The sequence below is a fragment of the Natrix helvetica genome, assembly GCF_964273705.1.
Source record: "Natrix helvetica genome assembly, chromosome: 2".
Lineage (NCBI taxonomy): Eukaryota > Metazoa > Chordata > Lepidosauria > Squamata > Natricidae > Natrix > Natrix helvetica.
Genome location: NC_138552.1, coordinates 110,314,719 through 110,338,687, shown reverse-complemented (window position 1 = coordinate 110,338,687; position 23,969 = coordinate 110,314,719). Strand labels below are relative to the sequence as shown.

General features: G+C 39.7%; 1 protein-coding gene across 2 annotated transcripts; it reads right to left on the bottom strand.

The window, feature by feature from the left end:
- Positions 1-155: 155 nt before the first annotated feature.
- USP5 (ubiquitin specific peptidase 5) lies at positions 156-23,969 on the bottom strand. Of its 2 annotated transcripts, none has more exons than XM_081941082.1 (20): positions 23,770-23,969; positions 20,621-20,746; positions 20,388-20,451; positions 19,843-19,976; positions 19,126-19,271; positions 18,690-18,874; positions 15,663-15,757; positions 15,143-15,336; positions 14,481-14,552; positions 13,188-13,269; positions 12,951-13,076; positions 10,381-10,534; positions 8,193-8,367; positions 4,769-4,857; positions 4,178-4,369; positions 3,215-3,358; positions 1,999-2,144; positions 1,762-1,915; positions 1,278-1,362; positions 156-760 (listed from the first exon to the last, which is right to left on the bottom strand). In XM_081941082.1, exons 1-20 carry the CDS (start codon positions 23,875-23,877, stop codon positions 667-669), a joined length of 2,565 nt encoding a protein of 854 aa, XP_081797208.1. In that variant the 5' UTR covers positions 23,878-23,969; the 3' UTR covers positions 156-666. The 2 variants fall into 2 exon arrangements, with proteins under 2 accessions (XP_081797208.1, XP_081797209.1); XM_081941083.1 differs by having other exon boundaries at positions 4,247-4,369; positions 23,770-23,966.

Sequence of the window (23,969 nt, the reverse complement as noted above, 5' to 3'; positions counted from 1 at the left end):
CCCTGCCTCGGAGTTGTCATAGCGCCTTTGCAGCATCACATTGTAAGGAGGTCCTTACACACATTCTTCCCAGCAAAACAATGGTCCGGGGATGTTATAGTTACATCGTTTATAACAAAGAACAGAAGAGACTGGAAGCAATATGAACAGCCCACTTTTGAAGGAGGGTAAAAGGTTTTTATTTGATCCTGTGTGTTTTTGGCATTTCAGAGGCACATGAGTAACAGGAACTACTTTATGTCCAGATTATTCCTGAATGGTTTTCAGGCAGGTGAGGAAACCCATCCCATCTAGTATGTAAAGCCACATGTAAACTGTTTCCTCTCATGCCCACCATCCTCTACCCTGTCCTAGAGTGTTATAGCTACACCAAGAAGAAACCATGTGCATGGATGAGCCTTGGATGACTGGTTCAGTAAAATGATATTTTTCTTCTTGCTTTTACACAGAGGTTCAAATCCACCCAAGCCCCCCAACCCTCCATCAGTGTCCACAGGGGCAGCAGACTCCAGCTTTCATGTGAAGGAATCCCATCTCTGGGGCTGCAGCAGTGGTATACGAACACCTAAGGATGGAGAGTTGTCCCTCTTCTTCATACTCATCTCTAGAATTTTCCATCCTCCCAACATCAGTCGATTCTTGCTGCAAACCCTGAAGTAGAGTATCCTAGCTGAGGATCCTCTGGTAAAAGTAGATGTACCCAAGATCTTTGGGGGGCTTCTCTGAGGCACAAACTTTCTGGTCATTATAGATTACCCACCTGGGAGAGAGGGGAGAGGCAAGAACCCTATATTGTAATTCTGCTAGAGGGTGAGAATAGTGTATATAGAATTCTTCAATCTCAATTGTAATTTCAAAAGAACCCTTGTTTTTAATCACTTAAGGTTGCAAAATTATCCTTTTTCATAGTAAAATTTGCTAAAAGATAGGTGAGCTAAAAACATGCCTTGCATCCAGTTCTCTTTCAAACAAATGTGGAAAATATATAACAAAAATATATAACTTTTCACCTATTTGAAACTAAGAAATAAAAATACTAAAATAAAGTTGTATCCTACCCTTCACACAATTTATGCTCTCTTGTTGCAAAATTCTGCTTTAAAAGCAAGCCACAGAAACAGCCCTTATGGGACATTTCAGAAGCCCATTTGTTTCTCTTAGTGACAGATGGAGGTACTACTCTGTCTTCAATCATCTATTCTACTGCAAAAGATGGAATGGTAACACTGCTAAATAACACAGCTTCCTGGATCCCCTCATCCTCATTCTTTTCTTACCTATTATCCTTCTTGATATGACAGACATAATGACCACACATAGTGGATGTCCCCATGTGACTGATGAAAGCAAAAAGCTGGTACTCTGGAGGAATAAAAGGCAGAGTTATGAATACATTGATAATGTATAAAACGTACATGAGAATTACGGAAAAAGAATATTCGCTCCCTGAGAAATGGTTGCATAAAAACACATGCCCAACCTACATAAAGATATCGGATACCATTAATGCCTTCTTTCCAAGAACGGGTAGCAAGAAGGGTTTTTAGCTTATCCTACAATGTATCATTGAACCCAAACACTGAAGGCATTCTTAGATTGTGAGCTGAAAAAAACCACTAAATGGAACTGGCAGATCCAAAAGAAAAGATGGCCACTCAGACATCTGAAATATTAGACAAGAATTCCTAAAAGGAGCTAGAAAATTAAATTAAAGCTAGTCAACTACCAAGCTCCCCCCCCCCCCGCCAATTCCAAGCTTACTTCCAAGCCCATCCCGAACTTTCGGTCCCATGGGGATGGATTCAGAGATAGATTCTGCAGCTGAACGCCCCTCTGAGATGTCCATGGCCGCTTCTGCATCCAGATCATCAATATGGCTAAAGATCCAGTCCACAGCTCGCTCAAGGCTGTTATTCTAAAGATGGGGCGGTAGAAAAAAATCAAGCAGGAGCCCCATTTGCCATTTTTCTAAAGCCTAATCATTCTCTCTTGACGCACCGTAGCTTTTAGTGCTTTCATAGCTTGATCCCGGGAAAAACCCATAGAGACAATGGTTGCCACACTATCTTCAGATGGGGGATCTGGGCAGGTGATGGTGGAACCAGGCCCACTGGATCCCGGAAGAACTAGAGGGTTTGCAAAATCTAAAAGGGGGGGGGGGAAAAAAACAATATGTTTAAAAGTATGCATGCTGTCCCTCTTTCCATTTTTTTCTTTCTCAAGATATTGCCATCCTTTTTCTTCTTAATGATTTATTTCTATTACAATTTCAAAGAAGGAAAATAAATTATACTGATACAAATAAAGATTATATATAGAAAATATAGTAAAAGAGAAAAAATATAATCAATAAAATGCAGATAGGTAACAAATACACCTTGAATAATCATCAAAACTAAAATATCTAGCTAATATATTCTAATACATAATTAACCATTTAAGAATGTAGTATAGACATTTTATATCCGGTTTCTAGTCAATTCATATTAAGCTCTAAAAGTATTTGATTAGCACAATTATATCAAGAGAAAAAACCTACAAATAATAAACTATTGAAAAATATTATAAATAACGTAGACTACTGATATTCAAATTCAAATATGGACTTTACGTGGCACAATTCCAAATAAAATTGTACATTAAATTTACTTTTTTTAGACATTGAAGAATATTCCCAGTTTAATTAACTGGGGGCGTCAGATCTTCTGCATTAAAGATTCTTGCAGTTTTTATCATAGCTAATACCGTTCCAGTGTATTTTGAGGAATATATAATTTAGTTAAATTTAATACAGAAATGGGATTACAACTTTCAAAATATATCCCTTTCTGTAATGAACTACCAGTACAACTGTGCTCTGAAACATTATGACTGCTTGTGGAAGAAAGATGCAATCTGTTCATTGCAAGTCAAGCATTTCAGGGAAAAGGAATTACTAATTTTAACAATCATGACTGGACTAATCTATCAACAATAAAATACATCAGTTCTACCTATTCTTCAAGGAAACTTAACATTTTTTTTCATTCAAACCCCTACTGTTCCATCTCTTAATTGTATTAACATTCTGTGTCCATTTAATCACTGTCTTTGACTTGTTTGGGTTCTGAATTGTACTTCTCTCATAGATTATAAGTTGTGCCCAAAGATTCTACCACTTTGATAGGAATTAGATCATGGGGTATGAACATGGGCTTCTGCTTTGTTAACATACCTGGATCATCCATGTGGGACATGACCCAGTTCATTGCTGCCTCAACCCCACTGTTTCCTGTATAATATACAGCCTTGCGGCAGGCGTCCGTTGGAAAACCCATCTCCACTAACTGAGTAATCACAGACTCATCCAACATGGGAGCTGCAATAGGAAAAAAAAGACATTCAAAATATCCTCAAACAACACCACTTTTGATTAATCCCTTATGTCATCGTGGTTCTGCATGTTCTTATTACACATTTTCCAAATTTAACACCAATGCTGTATCCTTGGTTTTCTAATCATGGAGATGGTCAGGTCTCTGGATGAAGCAAATCAGGTACGAAAGGGACAACCATGCCTTCAATTCTAGAGGAACTTACCGTACCAATCCATCTTCTTTCTTATTTATAATGTAGTACTATGATAACAGATGTCAATATGACTTGAATCGAGTAGACAAATGGAAAGGAAACAAACATAATTAAATAACACACTAGTAGGGCTCATTTGTGCCCCCCTCAGGTCACAAGGTTTCAGCTTGATGAGATGTTCTGGAACCTTTGGGGTTCTATTAGCGGCATGTAATAGCACCAATCAGAGAAAATGCCACAGAAATGTGGCTCATGGTATGAACATTTAACAGCAGGATTTGGGAGCCTCTTGTCTTAATTAAATTTTAAATGATATAAATAGAGAGGCATCATCAGCAGATACTCAAGGGACACAATTGATGAGTTTTCATTTTTATCCTCTCATTACTAAAATCTTCTTGATTCAACAGCTGTTGTGGTGAAAATATTCACAGGGACAGAACACGAAGGTTATTCTGTAGTAAGATGAGAGAATGACAGGAGGAGGAAGGCACCAAGGCAGATAACAGAGCACAGAAATGGGAGTGGGGGGGGGGAGAAAAGAAGAAGATGGGTGAGTGAGTGATGCTCAAGGGAGAGAAGAGAGGAGAACAGAGAAGTCACTAACATGTTGGAGAGGAGAAGTGAGGGGAGCAGAAGGAGTCGTCGTCCTCGTTGCCATAGAAACCCAGGCTACCTTTGGGCTCATCTGGTGTCACCAGTGGGGGGGCTATGTCAGGCATCTCCTCCTCCTCAGGCTGCAATCCTGTTCCATGAAGTGCAGAGATGTCGAGTTCGTCAGGCATTTCAATGGAAACATCTGATAATACAAGCAATACAAAAAGAAACATTGGACGCACACCTGGAACTGCATCCAATCCAAGAGGAACTGGTAGCAAGAATTGTGTCTGTTAAAGATCATGTTCTATGGACATGAGCAGTACGAAGTCCGGACATATTCTAACAAATGCTGTAAACAATCAACCTTCCAGCTACCTTAGGCAAGTGTCTCATATTTCTGTCATAGCCTCAACAGTCCCTATTTGCTTCTGCAGATAATATTGCCAGTCACACAAGGTAATTTTGAAGATAACTGATTAGCACTTAAAACCCTTACAAACATTTTTATATCCAGTATAGCACTGAATGCCAAAAGCTTGAATTAGCAGCAATTACACCAGAATCAAGAACATAAATGATTTGTCAGTAATACTCTTACCAAGTTTTTTGGGTACCCAATCTAGGCCAAAAGTGAATTTCTTGATCTGGATTACTAAATAATCTGGAAAAGAGGCAAACCTGGTTGTTCTGAAAAGAGAAAACAATATAGTATTGAGGCACTTTTTCTCAACAGTTCAGGAAAAAGCCCAATAGAAAATGGGTCTACCTCAAGAAATGTTCCAAGACATAGCTAGTAACTGCTTGTAAGCATTCCACTCTTTGTTTGCTATAATGTTCTGAACTAGGCTTCCCCAAAAAGCACGAAGCAGATTCCTGGTCCCGACAAAACCCCTTTTATTAAATGAATGTAAATTCCGCTCATTCACATTCAGCAAAGGCCTGGTAAACAGTCTTTCAAAGGGGAATTTATGACCACAGACCTTATCTAGCTTGGAAAGCTGTCATGTAAATATTTTCCCAATGCAATGCTGTGCAAGGAAAGACTTGAGAGTCTGAGATTCATGCTCCTGAAACGAATGAACAAACAGACTGTTTCCTGCAAAAACCCACTCCCCTTTCGCTCCTCTTTTATTTCCTATGGGAGGGGCCATTCATCATCCACCTGTGGCTTTACTCCCAAGTCGACCCTGATTTCTTAGCTGTTCTTTTCTTCTGGCAGCTCTGTGCATGCACACACTGTGAACAGGCTCCAGCTGTTCCTCTGACTCACTGCTGTCTAGTTCTGAAGGCAGCTGAGAATTGCCAGATGGCCTTGGCCCCATCTCTGAGCCTTCCCCAGCCTCCAGGACTGGCCCATGTTCCTTCCCAACTTCCTCACTGTCCGACTCTGCTGCCAGCTCTGCTGGCTGCTGGTGGGCCACAACATATAATTCATGGAATACTGTATATACATCTCTGTATCAAACAGATAAGAACAGTTAAGCTGCACGTGTAGCAAACTGCAAGGGCAATGTAAATAAACATGGAGGACTGAGCTATCCCCTCCAAATGAAAAGTGCACTGATTAAACTAGAGATGAGAGTTTCTCATCTTTGTAACTAAAGGCATAAATGATCACAATCCATTGACCAAGTTCTTGAATAAGAACTAGGGTATTGTTGCGTGTTTCATTTTTACCAAACTGTAGATCAATACCACAGTTCAAGCTTTATCTAATTTATATAGCTGTCCATCTCACTAAAATCGGCTCTGGGTGGCATACAAAAAAGCCAAAAGCAATATGCAATGACAGGAGTTTGGCCAGGTAGGAACCAAGGTTACAGTATTTGCTCCAAATCTTAAAACGTTAAGTAAACTTGCAATAATACTAAGCTTGCAAACATATACTGATAAAAGAGGTTATAATACACTTGTAATGAATACAGGTAGTTCATGATTTGCAATCACAACTGAGCCCAAAATTTTTGTTGCTTAATAAGACAGTTAAGTCAGTTGTGTCCCATTAATGACCATTCTTGCCACAGTTGTTAAGTGAATCACGGCAGTTAATAATGCAGTTGTTAAGTGAATCTGGGACCTCCATTCACTTTGTTTGTCAGAAGGTTGCAAAAGGTAAATTACACAACCCTGGGACACTGCAACCATCATCAATACATGCCAGTTGCCAAGTGTCCAAATTCTGATCATGTGACCATAGAATCCTAAGTGTGAAAAACGGTCATAAATCGTAATTTTTTTTTTCAGTGCTGTTGTAACTTTGAACAGTTATAAGTGGCTATAAGTCAAGGACTACCCGTACACCAGAATAATTACTGACACAATGAAGTTGGATCTCATTTAAAAACACCCTTTAGAATATCCAGCTTAAGGGGTCCCATCGATTTTGAATGACACCTGAGATGTTTTGCTTTTGTGGAGTACATTTTCAATTGGTTGGAAAAGGCCAATTCTTATAGGATGGTTGCACAAAGCATTCTTTACTTAGAACAGTCTAGGCTCCATATGGCTGCGTCATACATTCTGAAGCGTGGAACAAAAACTCCATGTACTCAACATTTGTCTAAAGTTTGGATCTAAACATTTTTAAATATTGAGTTCACTCATTCAGATTTTTAAATATTCTCTTATTCAAGAAGTCCTGAAAAGTGCATTGGTCAATAAAAAGTAGACATTGGTTTCATCCTTGACGCCACCAGATACAGCTTGGCGAAAGGAACAGTAAAAATGGAATATAAACTTATATTCAGATTAAGCAGAACCATTTTGAGCATAACTGAGGCCTCCCTGGTAACCAAACTTTGTTACCATTTTAAACAGACATTACTTTGCTTCTTGTTGAGCTGTGTAACTAACTTGCCAAGTGTAAATTTCTGGAGTGTGGATGCTTCAAACCAGGAGTCAAGAACTTAAGCTGTTTCTAAAGCTATGCTGAACTGATTTTATTAACATTTTGACGAGTTCAATTTTCTGTGGCTATTTAAGCAAAATATGCAATATGAATATTCATATTCAGCATGGACTATCACCCTTATTATTTTGAGGCATTACAGTGAAAATTAAAGGGATGGAGTAAGTGAAACATTCTGTGCTTGCCATCTTCCAATTGGGAGTATCAGAATGACATAGGAGTCCAATGTTAAGTGGCAGCCCATGAGGTAGTTTTAGTTTACTGCATAGGTCAGCGATGGCAAACCTTTTTTGGCTCGCGTGCCATAAGTGGGGGGAGCGCAGCGGGGTCATGTGCGGGCGTGCCACACTCATAGTGCAATGCGCGACCCCCAGTGCACATGCGCGCACTACAGGCGCAACCCCCCCATTTTTACATGCTTTTTTCGCCCTCCCCAGGCTCCAGAGGCTTTATAGGAGCCTGGGGAGGGCGAAAACAGCCTACCCCGCCACCCCGGATGCCCTCCGGAGGCGTCAGGGAAGCCTCCGGACAGTCCCTGAAGCTTTCGGAGTGCTCAAAACGATCCTATGAGCAAACCGGAAGTGACTTCTGGTTTGCTCGGAGGGTCGTTTTGAGCGCTCCAAAAGCTTCAGGGACCATCCAGAGGCTTCCCTGACGCCTCTGGGGGGGCGGGGGAGGCTCTTTTTGCCCTCCCCAGGCTCCTATAAATCCTCTGGAGCCTGGGGAGGGTGAAAAATGGCTTTTAAAAGGGGTGAACTCAGCTGGCCAGCGCACCTGCCAGCTGACAGGGCAGCGCCTCACGTGCCCTGACAAATGGCTCCGTGTGCCACAGGTGGCACACGTGCCATAGGTTCGCCATCACTGGCATAGGTTTTTACCTCAGTGGTTGCTATATACTTTATATATTAGCTTTTATTTTGTATGCCATGTTTATCAGTTGTTATCCACATAGCAAGGAGGGTAGCCATGTAAATTGAATAAAACAAATAATCAAACCAATAAATTATAAGTGATTGGATCAATTCTACCCGATCTGATTTTAAAATGGACTTTCTTTTCTTGTACACCCATTCGTGCCTCCTAGTGAGCCCATCCCCTGCCTCTTTCCACTCACTTGAGTGCCACAGACTTGGCCTGTAAGGCTGTGCTCCAGAAGTCGTCCACTTGTTCTGGGGCTCCATAGGCCTCAAGACAGGAGGTAAAAGGTACCTTGGCACGAACCAATTCAGGCAGTGGCTGCTTTTCTTCTTCTGCCAGTCGCTTCTTTTCTTCGTATTCTAGCAACTCATCTGCAAAGGAAAACAAGGGGGAACATGGTCTACTTCCTTCAGAAGTTGTTTGCAGAAAGAATGTTGATATACAATATCATGTAGCTGTGTGAAAAGGAGTCCAGCGGGCCATTCTCCTGAAAAGTCCATTGCTAACAAATGCTACTTATGTGTTAACTGCCCTCCCTGTGGAATTGATGGGGCCTGCATGTACAAGGACAAGTTAACAATGCTGTAGGAAGCTATAGTTCAAATATATTCTTTAAATGAGCTATGTGGTGGAGTCTTCCAGGGGAAGCATGGTAAATTGTCCACATGAGCAGAGACAATGACTGTGGCAAAGATTGAAGAACTGAATATACCAGTTCTACGGAGCCTCTCTAGATAAGGAGAGGACGGGAGATTATCCTTAGGTGTTCTGGATGGCTATGGAGCCTTTGAAAGGACACTGGATTACCTGACCTCATTTTCTAATCACTTTCAGAAATTGTCTATTTAGTACTTTAAGGCTTTTGGAGATCTTCAAAATGACAAGCCTCAAAGCCACCTGATGAATTTACTTTCGTATTGGAATAAAATAAAAATTAAACACAAGCTTAAGAATGTAAAGAAGTGGAAATAAAAGGCAAAAGATTTGGACCAAGAAAGTTATAAACAAATTAAGAGTTCAGTCGAATTTGAAGTATTAAGACTTTTATTACAAATTTTGGAATAATTATATAAATAAACAATGACATCTGTTGTCATGGAGAGAATATGCCGAAAAGATGTTAACAAACATGACAGATGACAAACAAATGTTTCCTGATGTGGAAATATCAGGACTAAAAATCCTGGATAATTAGACAAAGAGTGGATTATAAAACAGAGAAAATAGCTAAAGTGTAAACATAAATAACAAACCAAAAAAAATGACTTAGAATAGGTTGAAGCTTTGAAAATGACCTGGATAATTACTTTTTACTGGATTTACAAAAGAAGTTTATCAAAGCCTTGAAGAAGATTTTGGGATGGAAACAAGAAAAAAAAATCCCATCCCAAAGTGAGATCAAATTCTTCAAGTGTTTTATTGTTATGATTATCTTGTATTAAATTTATATGTTGCCCATCTTTCCAGTAAGGTGACTCTTATTAACCTTATAGCATAAAAATAAAAATAAAAAAGTGGTTAAAAATTTAAAACTATGCAAATTAAAAAAATATGCAAAATTTATGCAGAAAAACAGGAACCAAGAGATGATTCAGGAATGAAGTGTGGAAGCAAAACGAAGAAATATAAAGTTAGTTTGTTTGATCAAGGTTAAAATGAGGAATATTGATAAAGCTTGGGGAACCCTTTAGACTTTTTTGCTGACAATATGATTGAAAAGTTGATGATTTATGGATTTGCATATAGATAAGGGATCTGTTATGGGAAAGAAGAGATACAGTATTTGTAAATTTAGAAGAGTTATTAAGTGTCTTTATGCTTGTGATGAAAATCAGAAGTCATTTATTTAAATATTTCTTTGCTTTTTCTTTATCTCTTTTCTTCTTTTTCATTTCTTGAACTTTTTTATTTGTTCTTTCCATTTCTCTCATGGAATTTAGTTTTATTTACTTTTACTCTTATAATTAAAATTTTCAATTAAAGCATTATAAACTAAAGGGATGTGCTAACCAATCAGCAGATGTAATCATGGGACAATCGCCTAGTTCACATATTGCACCAAAGCATGACTGGTTAACTATTATTTATTGATTAAATCACAATAGTTGGGTTCCCGTAACAAGTTAAGTCATAAAGAAATAGACCACATTATAAATTAATCTAATAATTTAACCTACTAATAAAAGCAATTCCAGTTTTAGTGTAGAGGAAGAGAAAAGGAATGGCTGCTCTGGTTGTCAACCACATTTTGTAGTGCATGGAAAAGAGGATCAATACATTTATACCTTCATTTCTACAAGGTCTCAATGCTTCACTAAACAAAAGAATTTTAAGAAATAGTTTATAAAGGACGGTTTATCAATGGTTTATAAAGGTGCTCCCACCTTTGTTCAGGGCTGCTTCCATAGGTACCGGCAGCTGCATAATGTAATCCACACGCTGTGTGTATTTCACTTTCTCTGTGGCCAAGCACTTGAGTTTCTCTTCCACCAAGAAGCGAAAGACCTCATTTGGGTTTTCAGAACTACGGCAGTTCCTCTGAGGAAGAAAAATAATTAAAAAGGAGTGAGAAACAGGAGGAGAAGCAAAAATATAACAACCCACACAAGTATGATGCAGGAGGTTAAAATATACTGTATAAATGAGGCTATTTCAAAATTAGAAAAAAATATACCCGTGATGGCAAATCTATGGCACACGTTCCACAGGTAACACTCAGAGCCCTCTCTGTGGGCATGGGAGCCATCACCCCAGGTTAGCTTTACCGTGCACGTGCGAGCGGCCCCCGCCGACCAGCTGGTTTTCAGGTCTCTGCCGCGCATGTACGGGGGGGGGCACCCTGTTTTTGCTCCCAGGAGTTTACAGGGAGGCCTACTAGGCCCAAAATGGGGCATGGGGAAGGGTCGCGCACACATTGCTTTATGAGAGCAGGCACGCATGCGGCATGCACTTTTGGCACGTGACGACAAAAAGGTTAGCCATCACTGAAATATACCTTTTATCTTTCATTTGGTTATATTCCACTTTCTCCAGGAGTTTAAGTGATATACAATGTACCGTATTTTTCAGAGTATAAGACGCACCTTTTTTCCTCAAAAAAGAGGCTGAAAATCTGGGTGTGTCTTATACATCGAATACAGCATATTTTGCCTTCCAAAGCCCCCCACCCCCACCCTTCACCAAAATGGCCGTGCATACCCTTATGGAGGCTTTCAGGGAGCTCCTGGACGCTGGGGAGGACAGAAATGAGCAAAAAACAGGCCCCCCAGCCCCCAGTAGCACTCTATAAGCCCCCATAAGGTTATGCATGCAATTTTTTTGACAAAAAACAGGCCAGTTTTTGTGAAAAACAGGCTGTTTTTTGCTCCCCCCCCAGAGCACTCTGTAAGCCTCTCCAAGGCTATTCATGCCTTTTGGGGGGGGGGGAATGGGCCGGTTTTCATGAAAAACGGGCTGTTTTTGAGAGGTTTGCAGAGTGCAAAAACTTTTCTTTTCCTTTTGGAAAGCTCTTGAGTTAGAGTGATTGATGAGAATTACATTGTCCAACCTGAATGGGATGGACGCGCGCAGCGCCCGCACATGAACGTGCACAGCACCCATGCATATGCATGTAGTGCCCGTGCATGCAGCATGCACATGTGTCTTAGTGCCTCTGCGAAGCTCCAGCTGCTCAGCGGAACATTGCGCAGGTGCTGTATGTTCCGTGTACGTGGGCACAAGTGCCAAAGACTTAAAAGACCGGTAAGGAGTTTGGGCGAGCGGGCCCTCCGGAGCATTGTACCGTACTGGTATCCGGTGCTCCGGGCAGGCTCCGGTACGCCTGTACCGGGGTGTACCACCTGCAACCCACCACTGCTACCTACTCTCTCTCTCTCCCTACGTATCTACTGTATTTCTCTCTCTCTTTCCCTCCCTCTCCCTACCAACTTGCCTACTCTCTCTCTCCCTACCTGTCTGCTGTATTTCTCTCCCTCTCTCTATTTCTCTCTCTCTTTCCCTCTCCCTACCTCCCCTCTTCCTACCTCCCTACTGTATTTCTCTCTCTCTCTATTCCCCCCTTCTCTCTCCCTTTATCTACCTACCTACCTACTCTCCCTCCCTCACTCCCTACTGTATTTCTCTCTCTCACTCCCTTTCTATTCCTCTTTCTACTACCTACTTTTTAAAAAAGATTGCCTCTTCAAAACCATGGTGCGTCTTATACTCCGAAAAATACGGTACTTCCTTCTCTAATTTCATACTAAATCCTATTATTATCTATCACTAATCACTGACCTATATTAAAAAATGGCTGCCTTTTTTAAAAAATAGAAAATTAAGATTAATTTCTATAGGCTATTGGCACAAACAACAATAAAATGTATTTCAACAAAAAAATAATAACAAAAGACAAACTTCAACATTGTCCATGAACACAACAGAAATAAATAATATTTTGGGGCTATTGGTTTAAGACCTAATACAGGTTAACAGGTCACATTTGGGGCACTTGATGATGTAGCTGAAAAAAATCAAAACAAACGGTTTTATGAGAGAATGTGTCCTAGCAACTTCCAAGTCTAACAGCATTATGTAGAATACACTGTAATGTTTCTATGATTACACATTTTGAGCATTTACCTAGTGATTTTCCTGAACAAAATACAATGCACAGGAAACATACATGGATAGCAACATGCTGATGAATTCTAATGTTTTGCAGCATTTTCTCTTAATCTACTCTCAACTAGTTTCAATCAACAGTAGGAGGCAACTCTTGTATTGGCTAAGGTCCTTTTCAAGTTGCCAGTACTTGGGAGATTTAAAATAATAATAATTACAAACATTGGAATACTAGAAGGATTAGTCTTGTGTATATTTCCTCATGCTTCCAAGTCATCAGCACAGGTACTCTCCTATTATGATTCTGAAGACAATACCCAGCAATGAAACCCTTGACCCTCAAAGTTGTTACCTCCACCATGTTAATGAAGTGCAGGAAGAATTCTTGAGCATCTTGCTGCCGATTAGTGGAAAATTCTGGATGACCTTTGCCAACAAGAGATTTGAACATACGCGGGGCAATGCCCTCTTGTATACCCTGCAAAGACAGAAGATCTCTGTAAAATTAAATTTCTCCTTCCCTGGGTAAGTGTTAGCCACAGTTAGCACCACTTTCCATTCTCAAGGACAATTAACCTCTCAGCCCTACCTTCTGGTCCAACTGTTGTTCTCCAACTGAAAGAGCAGGTTTAGAATATTCCCCAGAGAGAAGCCCATGGCCAAGCTTAGCTCTGGAAAAGCAGGTAAATGTAAATTAGTCCTAAGAACAAGGTGGGACTAAGAATACTGCAGTCCACAGACGTTGCAGGGAGCTCCCCAGTTTACCCAACAATTTTCCATGCCTCAAACAATTTCCAAAGAATCTTAAGCAATATGGTAATCAGTACAACTTGAAAACAATTTTAAAAATTTTCCCACCTCTCCATTCCACTAGATTTGATAGTTTTCCCTCTAAGGAACTATATAAGTTGATTACCTCACTCAGTTCATTTAATTTTAAAGAAACACAGATTATCAACCAAATCCAGGTTTCATTTTGGCAGTGAAATTTCTAAAATTTCATTACTCTACGGAACATGTGGAACATGAGTATGTTATTGTTAAGTAATGTTTTCCATTTTGCTTACAGAGAAGTCAAAACATAGATTAAGAGTTTTATATAATCAGTCCAAGTGGAGTGAATTTTGTATAGTTATATACATGCAGAAAAATATGCTTAAGATAAATAAGCAAAGGCATGTTAATTTTTAAAAGAAGAATGCATAACAATATTTCATTTTGAGTTACAATTTACAGAATATTTTTATTTTCAGCATAATCAACTTTCCTCTACACACATTTCTGGATTTGTATTGTTGTACAATTTGAATAGATTAACATTAAATAATGGCACTATGCTAAATCATACCTTCTTTTACTTGGGGTTTGCTGAATAAGCCCCAATGGCTAGTGCATAAGGAAGACTACCATTTACAAATCATAATGACTTTCTTTATACAACATATTAATGCAAAACAAAAAAACCTGATTGTTTAGGTTCAGGATTGGTTCCCTATGAGTTGGGACGGTAAGAAACTGGTTTGGTTCTGGTTTCTCAAACCCATTTTGAATTAAAAATATACCATAATCCTCTTTTCTAAATCATACTCTGCAGTCCACAAAAAAAGAACTTTCAAAGGAATATGTGCCCACCAAAATTATATTGAGGAAATATTATTTGCAAAAATTGATATATTACATAAAACCTCTGATAGATAAGAAAATATGTCTTTCTCTGTGCTTTTTTAAAAAAAAAATCAAATTGACAGCAAAACAACATTGGCCAGAAAAAATTAGAACTGAGCAAAATCCAATTGACAGATGTGTCCCTCTACAGTCCTATCTGTTAGAGAACATCATTAATATAGGAATGGAAGCTCAACCCCTTTAGGACCTTACTTACACCTGGGTGCTGAAGTCTTGTGTAGGATCTGTAGGAGCACTTCGGAATATTTTCTCTAGTTTGTCTACATACCTATGAAGAAATCAAAACAACAACAACTTGGCAACAAATTTAATAATAATAATAATATATTTATTTCTTGGAAATTTGTTGGAAAGGTCAGCATTCAGGGTCTGGGAACCAAATAATATCAGTTGCAGTTTACAGAAACATATACTGAGGACGAGAAGAGTATAACAAAATCTCTCTCTTGGCTTGTCTTTCACATTAATCAAGGCTTTCTTAGGTTTGCTGTATTTATGCACCAAATCAAGGAATGACTTCATCAATATCATTTTTCTTTGGTTTTAGGATTTCTGTCTTAGAGCAACGTGGGACACAATAAAAGCACTATGTTTTAATCTGCATGGAGATACTATTTTAAAAACCAAGGAAGTGAAATAGGCCTCAGGTTAGCTACAAAAAATACATCCAAATTTGTACTTAATTGCTGTTATTCTATTCTGTTTAAATTGGGAATAAACAAATGGTTTATCTTGCCATTCTGAAGTACGGAAGACACTCTTTGTTATCAATTGCTATGTACAAGGAGCTTCTATTTAAACTACTAGAAAGACACTTAGTATTTCTTCTGCAGATAGGAACAATAGAGACCTACTTACTTTCGTTGGAAGTCTGGTATGCTGAATAACACCTGCACTACTGAGTTGAGATAGCAACTGTTTCCAAGGTTACAGATACCCGTATAGCCAGGGCCATACAGTGGTTTCAGCTGCACCCCAGACTCCTGAATCAACTCCCATTCTCCAATCCGCTGGTTCATGTCAATCTCTAGCTCTGTCATTGTCTTGTCTGTCTGCATAGAGGAGAGAGATAGAAAATAATCTGAAACTGTGCCAGAACTTTGAAATAATTTCTTAGCAGAAAGAGTCAAAAAGGGCAATAAACAACGGATATGAATCTAAATGCTTTCTTCATTACGTCCTACTTGGAAATTCACATTGTTAAATAAAGAATCTAGAATTTACGATACAGAAGGTAACAGTTAATAGAAGTGGATGAAATCACCTCAATTGATAATATTGCTTGTAGTTAACAGAGAACCCTTCCAGTTCCATAAGTTACAATTAGGTTCTTTCAGCATCTACCACAACTAGCATTCATTCTATCATTTCTTCTCACCTTTTGCATTTTAAGCATATCAATCCCAAAATGTGCCAGGTGCTCAGCCAGATTGGGGTCTAGAACCATGTCATCCTCATCATAAGAGTAGACATCTACAGATGAAGGGAACAATGGCAAAAATCAACAAACATCTCACAACCAGTGTTTCAGACTCTTTACATCACTAGCAATTCCATTTTTCCTAAATTCCCCATCATTTACCCTGGAACCAAAATGGCATTTTGCAGGAAAAAGAAGTGCCATGAATCTATTCCTACAGCCTTCCCACATTTAACCTTAGCGATTACTTTTTGTTGTTTGAAAAACTACAGCATTAAATGTTAATTGATAAAACTAGAATGGAAGTATCTTCAATTTAAACAACTTTTGATGTTTACGTATATGCTGACAGATTTAACTACCTCATCCTTTCCACCATTATAAGCTTTAACATATAATTTACAAAAAATAAGTTGACAATAGTTGTTTATAAATAGTTGTCAGATAATATAAAAGTAGAAGTTCCAAAATATAAGGAGGTATGGAATTAAAAAATGGATTGTCTGGTATATTGGATTGGATTGGTATACTGGATATTCTGGTACACAAATACCAAACAGAATATTATTTGAGTACCTAGATTTCCAATAGTTGTAGATTTAAAATGACAGAAAATGCAAAAATATTATTTTAATTTTGGATACTTTTTAAGAAAGATACTGGTGGGTTTAGCTAATTGCTGGCTTTGACCCCACTCAAAATATACTGTTTGAATAGTAAGATAAAAAATATATACAATTTTTTCTTGAGTATAATATTTGGAGTAAATATAAAGTTCTTCCACTGAAATTAATTCAATTATTGCATTCAAATTTTATGTTCATTTAATCATAAAATGTTTGACTTGCAAGCTTCAGAATCACACTTCACATCAACAATCTAAAACTAAGACCCAGTTCTTAAATATATTGTAAGTTTTTCAAATTCAGTCAGGTCTCTCAGTGTTCTTCCTGATTTTTACAATTGTTTTAATACTACGCTACACATTTCAAGATAGTGAAACCAAACGGGTAAACTTGACTATTGTAAAGTAAGAGCTTCAAATGTCCTTGACATTTTAACTCTTGATGTTTTTTTCTCAATGTATTTTTCTTGACATACTTTTATTGCTAGTGGTTCTAGTGCCAATAAAAATAGAGAAGGGGAAAGAAGGCACTCTTTTCTTGACCCTTCAGTATAGAAATTGTTGTAATAAAAATCCATTGACTATTATACTGGCCTTAGATCTTTATAAATTTGCTGTATTGAAATTAAAAAAGGCACATTTGTGTTTTTCAAAATTGCAAACATGATAGGCTACTCCAAAAAGTAAAAAGCCTTTTCTGCATCAAGAAAAAAAAGATGGTTATTTAAAATTTATCTTATTGATAACATACAGATGATGTCTGATATTATCTCTCATGTACCTCTGCTCATTTTCTTTCAATTATACAAATGTCTGAAAATCTCACCACTATTTTTACTGTTGAAAGTCTTGATCTGAAGATATTTAAAAAAACAACCACATATATTAGATTACATGCTTAATTTTGTTATTTTATTTTTAAATGAACTGACTTAACTGTTAGTAACAGCATTCATATTGAAAGTTAGGTTTTGTATTTTTATTTAAACACACACACACAATTAATACGTACATAGATACACACACTGTATATATACACACATACATATATACAGATACATTATAAATATTTGGGAGCATATTATATATTACATGCATTTTATACATGTGCTTTTACTAGCATCTTCAGAAGTACATCAGCTAACTTGCAAAATTCATTTATCGCTTTCCTGTTCCAAAGAACCCATGTTTGTCACATTTAGCAAAGCAGCTGCCCTAGCAAGCCTACTACTCCCAAGAAAATACAACTATGTAAGTTTACTGTTCCTCCCTGACAAGCAAACGGGAGATCGAAATTAGGGGGAGGGATGAGAAATATGAATTGGATAAAAAGACTGAACTTGAGCCTAGATGGCCAGATTGTACCACGTTTCCCCCAAAATACGACAGGGTATTATTTTCTTTTTACCTACAAAATATGGCTTGGGCTTTATTATGGGGGGAGAGTTTATTGTTTTGGGGTTGCCGGGCAGCTGCTCTCTTGCGAGCGGACTCCCAAAGAGCCAGGCAGACACTCATGGGCGAATGGCTGTGTTGCGCTGTCACAGCAGCGCAACACAACAGCCATGAAGTGACCATGCTCACGAGCAGCCACCCAGCAAACCCCCTTTGCAACCGGGCACAGCGCCATTCACTGACCTACGGGTATCGCCAAGCCGCGAGAGCGCCTGTTTGCTGCTGCCCGGCTCCCGCGGCTTGGCGCCTTCCAAATGCCAGTGAATGGCACTCTGCACGGCTGGAGAGGGGGGTTGCGCGAGCGGCTGTTCCGCTCTCACTCATCCGCCTCCCAGCCTCATGATGCATGGCCTAGCTCTCATTATGGAACCAGGGCACCTCCGCCGACGCCATCCCAGGCTTTTTCCGCAGCTTCCAACCCGAGTCTTTCGGCAGGGGCCGCTCTGGTCGCATGCTCTATGGTTGTATGCCCCTCTTCAGCTGCGCACAGCGCTGCTCACCAACATAGCTGTATCCCGAAGGCACCAAGCAATGCAATCACCTTTGCCTCCCCCCAGGCTCCTGCGGCTTGGCACCTTCGGGATACTGCTAGGTTGGTGAGCGGCACTCTGCCTGCCGGAGGTGGGGGGTTGTCCAGGGGGCTTATATGGGGGGGGGGCTTATATTTTTGCCCACCAAAAAAATGTGGCATGGCTGTATTATGAGGACATGTCGTGTTTTCAGGGAAACATAGTACTATTCTCTCTCCTCCTTCCAGACCCTATGACCACAGTGCTAGCTGAACGGAAAGGAATGAATCCCTCAGTGCCCACAGAGTGTAAGCTGGGAACAGAAATTCAGCAATTCTCTGATTGGGAATCTTAAAACTATTCAATAGTTGCATCTGCAAGTAGATTCTGTCTTACCAGCTCCATCAGGAGTGATGGTTCCCAACTTTACAGCCAAGGGGTAACCAGTTTCTCTATAATGTTCCACCGCATGGTTGTTGCCTCCACTGCCATCAAAGTAACGCCGTCCACATGAGATGGAGCCATCTGTCATGTTGAGCCACAGATTCTCCCGCATGTCACACTTGCTGCATTTCCAGCCACTGTCAATATAAGCAATTAGCCAGCATAATTGCCTCAATCAGTATAATTCTCTCAATCCTGCACTGAACAATTCTCAAGCCTGACTCCATTTTGTTAACTTCCCAGGTTTCATTCTACACTTCTGTTGAGTGAACGTAAGATTTTAGCTTACATGCTTCTATTAAAATCTGGAAGGGAAGTATAGTAAGTTATGAAGGAGCTCCACGTTTGGAAAAAAGAAAAACAGCGCTAAGGAACACTATCAACTCACCAAGGAGGGATACGGATACCATTCTGTAACTGCTGAAGAGAAAAGGCATGCCTGGACACACGCCGTACCTCCCCATCCCAAGCCTGTACCTCCTGTTTACGGGAAGCAGAATCTGCTGTCAGAATAGCTTCAATTGCATTAGAAATCTGGAATGCCAAAAGAAAAAAGGAGAGTCAGACTTCCAAGCCCCTCCTAAAACTTCTACTATCAACAGAGTGTCAGGCCTGGAAGCCATCTTTACATTGACCTTTCAAGCCTGCCACATTTTTCTACCGTGGTAAAATGGGAGGGGGGATTGTATGGAGTACGGGTGATATGTAATCAAAATAAAATTCCTTTCTCAAAAAGCCAAGGACAAATTGCCCTGCACCTGGATGGATGTGCTTGAGAAGCATTTCCAATTTGGAACGGGATATGATTGAACTTTCAACTGGGTCAGGAAAACCTGGAAGCTTTCCGATTCAGGTTTCCCCAGACGTGCCAATATGACATCTCTAATAAAATGGAACTTTGAACAAATTCAAGCCCCTGAGTCTTCTTTCATTGGGGGTGTTATTTGGAACCCTGACATAGAGATCTGAAGTCTTACATACAATTTTAACTTTAAAAAAATCCCCGTACATCCAAGGCTGATGCATCACGTCAACTCTACCTCTAGTGCAAAGTCAATCAGACCATCTGATCTTTTCCCCCTCCTGGATGAATCACAGCGCTTACCCTGTCCTTCACCATATCTGGCAGACCATCGAGTCCATCCTGAGGGATATCCAAATGCTCTGGTAAAATAACTATTTTGACATGTTCATCATATTCATATTTTTCTTCTGGGAGGTCAAATCCCCCTTCTACACCTATCAAAACAGATATGCAACGGTAGCAGTTGAGAAGTGTAAGAAGCAATATCGTAAACTCTGGTTGCTGTGAAATCTTAGGTCAACTCTCGAAATGACTCTAGCCAAAGCCATACTTTTACTTTGCTTCATTTCTAAGCTGCCTTGCATATGGGAGGAGGGGGGGGGGGGCTTTGAAGAATGTTTTCCTCTACAGTGCCAGACATAACAACGATAAGGCTCGTGAGAACCAAGGTCAGCTCAATTGTGTCCTAGCAACAGCATGAGGGAGTGATGAGAAGTTGATTGCCTGCTTGGTTGGTTAGGGTTAACTCAAATCTTCTGACAGTCTTAAAACTAAAGCATATCCATGTTCTCTCCCATCAAGGTTTTCTCCCATAGTATAATAGAAGAGTAAGTTTAGATTTTTACCAATAGCTAGGCGGGTTGGTTTCTTCCGGGGAGGATCACCAGCACTGGAATTATTTTCTTCTTTCTAGAGAAGACCCAGAAGAGAGTTAATTAGCAAGCAAGCCATTCCAAATGTCCAGACTCCTGGGCAGCAAGAAAGCACACAACAGCATCAATTTCAACAATCTTTCTTCCTCTGCTCTGAAATTTAAATAAGCGAGTTCTGCGCAAGGCAAAAAAGTTGCCCTTCTTACCAATCTACGTGTTTTCTTAAGATGTAAATAGACCCGCTGGCCTGTTTTTTCATAATGTTTTGTCACATACTGCTTTCCAAAGCCCAGGAATGTGTTCATACAGATATATATTCCTCCATCTGACTCCTACAGAATAAAGAAAGACATGACTTCAATAGAAAGGGAGCTCAGTCAGTCCCAGAATACCACATTTTTAAGACTGTGTATAAAAATGTTGTAGCCCAAATAAATTACATAAATACATCATTTCATGAATGCAATTTACAAAAATCCCTCTTTATAAATACTTTTCCGAATTCTATCTGGCACTGAAATTTCCCTCAGAGAATCTTGTATTAGTGAGATCTCTTACTTCCAAGAGCTTAGTAGGTTAAGATAAAAAATACACAAATATACGTTTGCAGTCATGAAGTCTAGAAACTCGCATTTAAATTTTTCCTAGTTGTTTTGGCTATGGCCACATTTGGATTTATTTGGATGTTCAGGAAGAATTCCTTGGTGCTCTCACTCACAACTAACCAAATCTGTTCTCAGCAATGGGGATGAAGCAGTTTTGTTGTGATGATCCTTAGTGGTCCCTTATCAATAGGACACTATAAAATTATTTCATATGAAGATAGATTCATTGAAAATTATCATCCATTTATTAATCTCTTTATGTGGCTCCCAGATTATAATTATGCATCAATGCTATTGCAGTCCCACCAGATAAACTGCTCTTAAAGTTTGTGTTCCGGGAACTAAATGACTACAGTTATTCAGTTCACAGATCTTGTTTGGCTACTCGAGACACCCATGACATATTCATACAACAGTAGTGCCTATTTTAGCAGAAGGCTCAAGCATTTATATTCACATTTCTGCATCATTTTGCCACCCAGAAAAAAATATGGGGAAACTATGGTCCTTCAAACACTGCTGAACTGAAAGTCCCAGAATACATCCCTACTGACTATGATGTTAGTGTGGTTGTTTTAGCTTAGTACTAGTATCTGAAGGGCACAAATCCCCTATTCCAATGTAGAGAAAACACCCGAGCATGAACGCAAAACTTCTGACATATTTCAATTTGGTTTGTGTAAAATATGTCCAGAATGCAGAATATGTGGATTATTTCTTCCACCTCAACTGAATAAACATATTATATGGCTATTGGCTTTTACTGGATGTTTGTGCAGTGTATAGAGAACAATATGACTGTTCAAGAGTTAACAGCAAGGGAAAGGAATACAATTCTGAACAGAATAATTCAGAAAATTCTGAACATTTTCTGGGTTTTTTTTTCTCAGCAATTGGACACCCTTCCAAATTAGACATTGATCTTCAACCATTCCTCTTACGAAATCCATGTGGAATCCAAAAACATTTTAAAAAAATAAACAGCATGAGGTACTGCCATACATTTCGATTAAAACACATATGGGAGGAGGGGAATGACAAGACAATAAGTGAGCCTGATAGACAGCAAGGAAAATGTCCACAGGCATCACACTACCCATGAGAGTGCTAAACAGGACTACAGTACACAATAATGTCAGTTAAAAATATAGTTGTTTCTATAAGAGCACAGACCTAGTCCCTCAAAAGAGATGATTAACTGTTTAATATAATTATATTATAGTTATACTAGAAGCACTCCAAATGATAAACAGCATCCTATCATTTGTAAGAAATTATATGAAATAATACTTTCTTACGCAATTATCCCAGACAATTCTTAAATGTTAACAAATATTGTTCATTGCCGTTTTGAAGGTTGCAGATATATCTAATAAAAGGAGTGCTTCTATTGCAGGGATGTCAAAACATGCTCCTGCAGAACAATATTCTTCTTTTCCTCACTAGCAACTCATTAGCCTTGTTGCATACACACACACACACACACACACTCACACATCATTAGGAGGAATTTGTAAGTGTTCCATATTAATTGTGAAAGTTCACAAAATGCAGCCTTTCTCTCTGATATGATGAGGCCACAAGAGAAAAATGATCTGCCTGCTTCAAAAGAAAAAAAGAAAAAGAATGATACGCTTTAAAATTATTTGGAAAGGAAATTCAAGAGATCCCGATAGCAGGGATCTAATTTATACTGAACTAATCCCCCCTCCCCAAGGACAAAATAGAGGGTGCTTTTGCACTCTTCCTATCCAGAAGAAAAAGGCAACTATGTTCAGAGATGACAGGGGATTTAGGGAAACGACAAAGCAGGATAAATGAATCAGTAATGCAAGCAAACATTTATGAATCTTTCTGTGAACCTCCGTTAAAACTCGCGTGTAGCCTAACCAGGCTTGCTTGAGTCACTCTGGGAAAAAGGCGTGGCTGCCCAGAAGGTTTCTCTCCCAGCCAGGGAGGACACCAGCTACAGACATTAGCATCACCCATAACAATGGGAGCGATTCCCACATACGCGTTAGGAGAAAAGTGAGCGAGGTGCTCTCATTCCACCGTGAGAAATTAGAAAGAGACCAGAGCATCCGGGTGATGGAGAGCTACCTAGGATGATACAGAGCCCCATGTGTCTGATTCAAAAACCAAAAGGGCTGACACGTCCCTTCCACCAAAGGTCTGTGGGATTAGCAGTTCCTGAGCTCAAGGCCTGGCACTGAAACTAATGGGGAATGGGACTTCGTTTCCCGTCATGCCTCGCGAGGCATGCCTAGATAGTTCCAGAGACTTCAATAGTGCGGCGGGGCTCAATCTTTCGCTCTTAGTGGCAGTCAAGCAATTTAGACTACAGTGTCCGGCATGCCACACGAGGCTCTCGTCTTGTTCTACTTTAAGCTGCTCTATCGTGGGATAGTAAAGCAGCTCAGTATCCAACAGACCCCCGCGGCTGACCCTACGGTCCGGTGAATAAGATGACCATGAAGCAACGCCCCACCTCTGAGATATGATCTGGAGAAACTACAACCCCCAGAAAGCCAAGCATTTTCCGAAAGAATGATTTGGCCGCTGAAACTCTTGGGATGTGTAGTATTCGCTTGGTTCCTTTAAGAGGGATTTGAAGTGGATACCGTTCCCTGGAAAAATACAAGTCCCGTGAGGCCTTGCGCGGGTAATATTACCTCCCCGCCCGGTATGTCGGAGACTGTGAAGACAACAGAAACCCCACCAGATCCCGTCTTTTTCACTTGAGAGCTTACCGGAGTGTCGAAAGAGAAGGCGCACTCATCTTTATGGACGCGGTCCCCGGCCTTGGGCACCCGGATAGACGGTAGCACAGAAAGTAGTGCCTCACTCAGCTCCGCCATGACAGCTGCTTTCTCCAACACCGCCCACAGCGAACACCTACCAATCAGAAGACAACATACGCTAAGCTTCTCCAGCCAATGAATGGGGCACA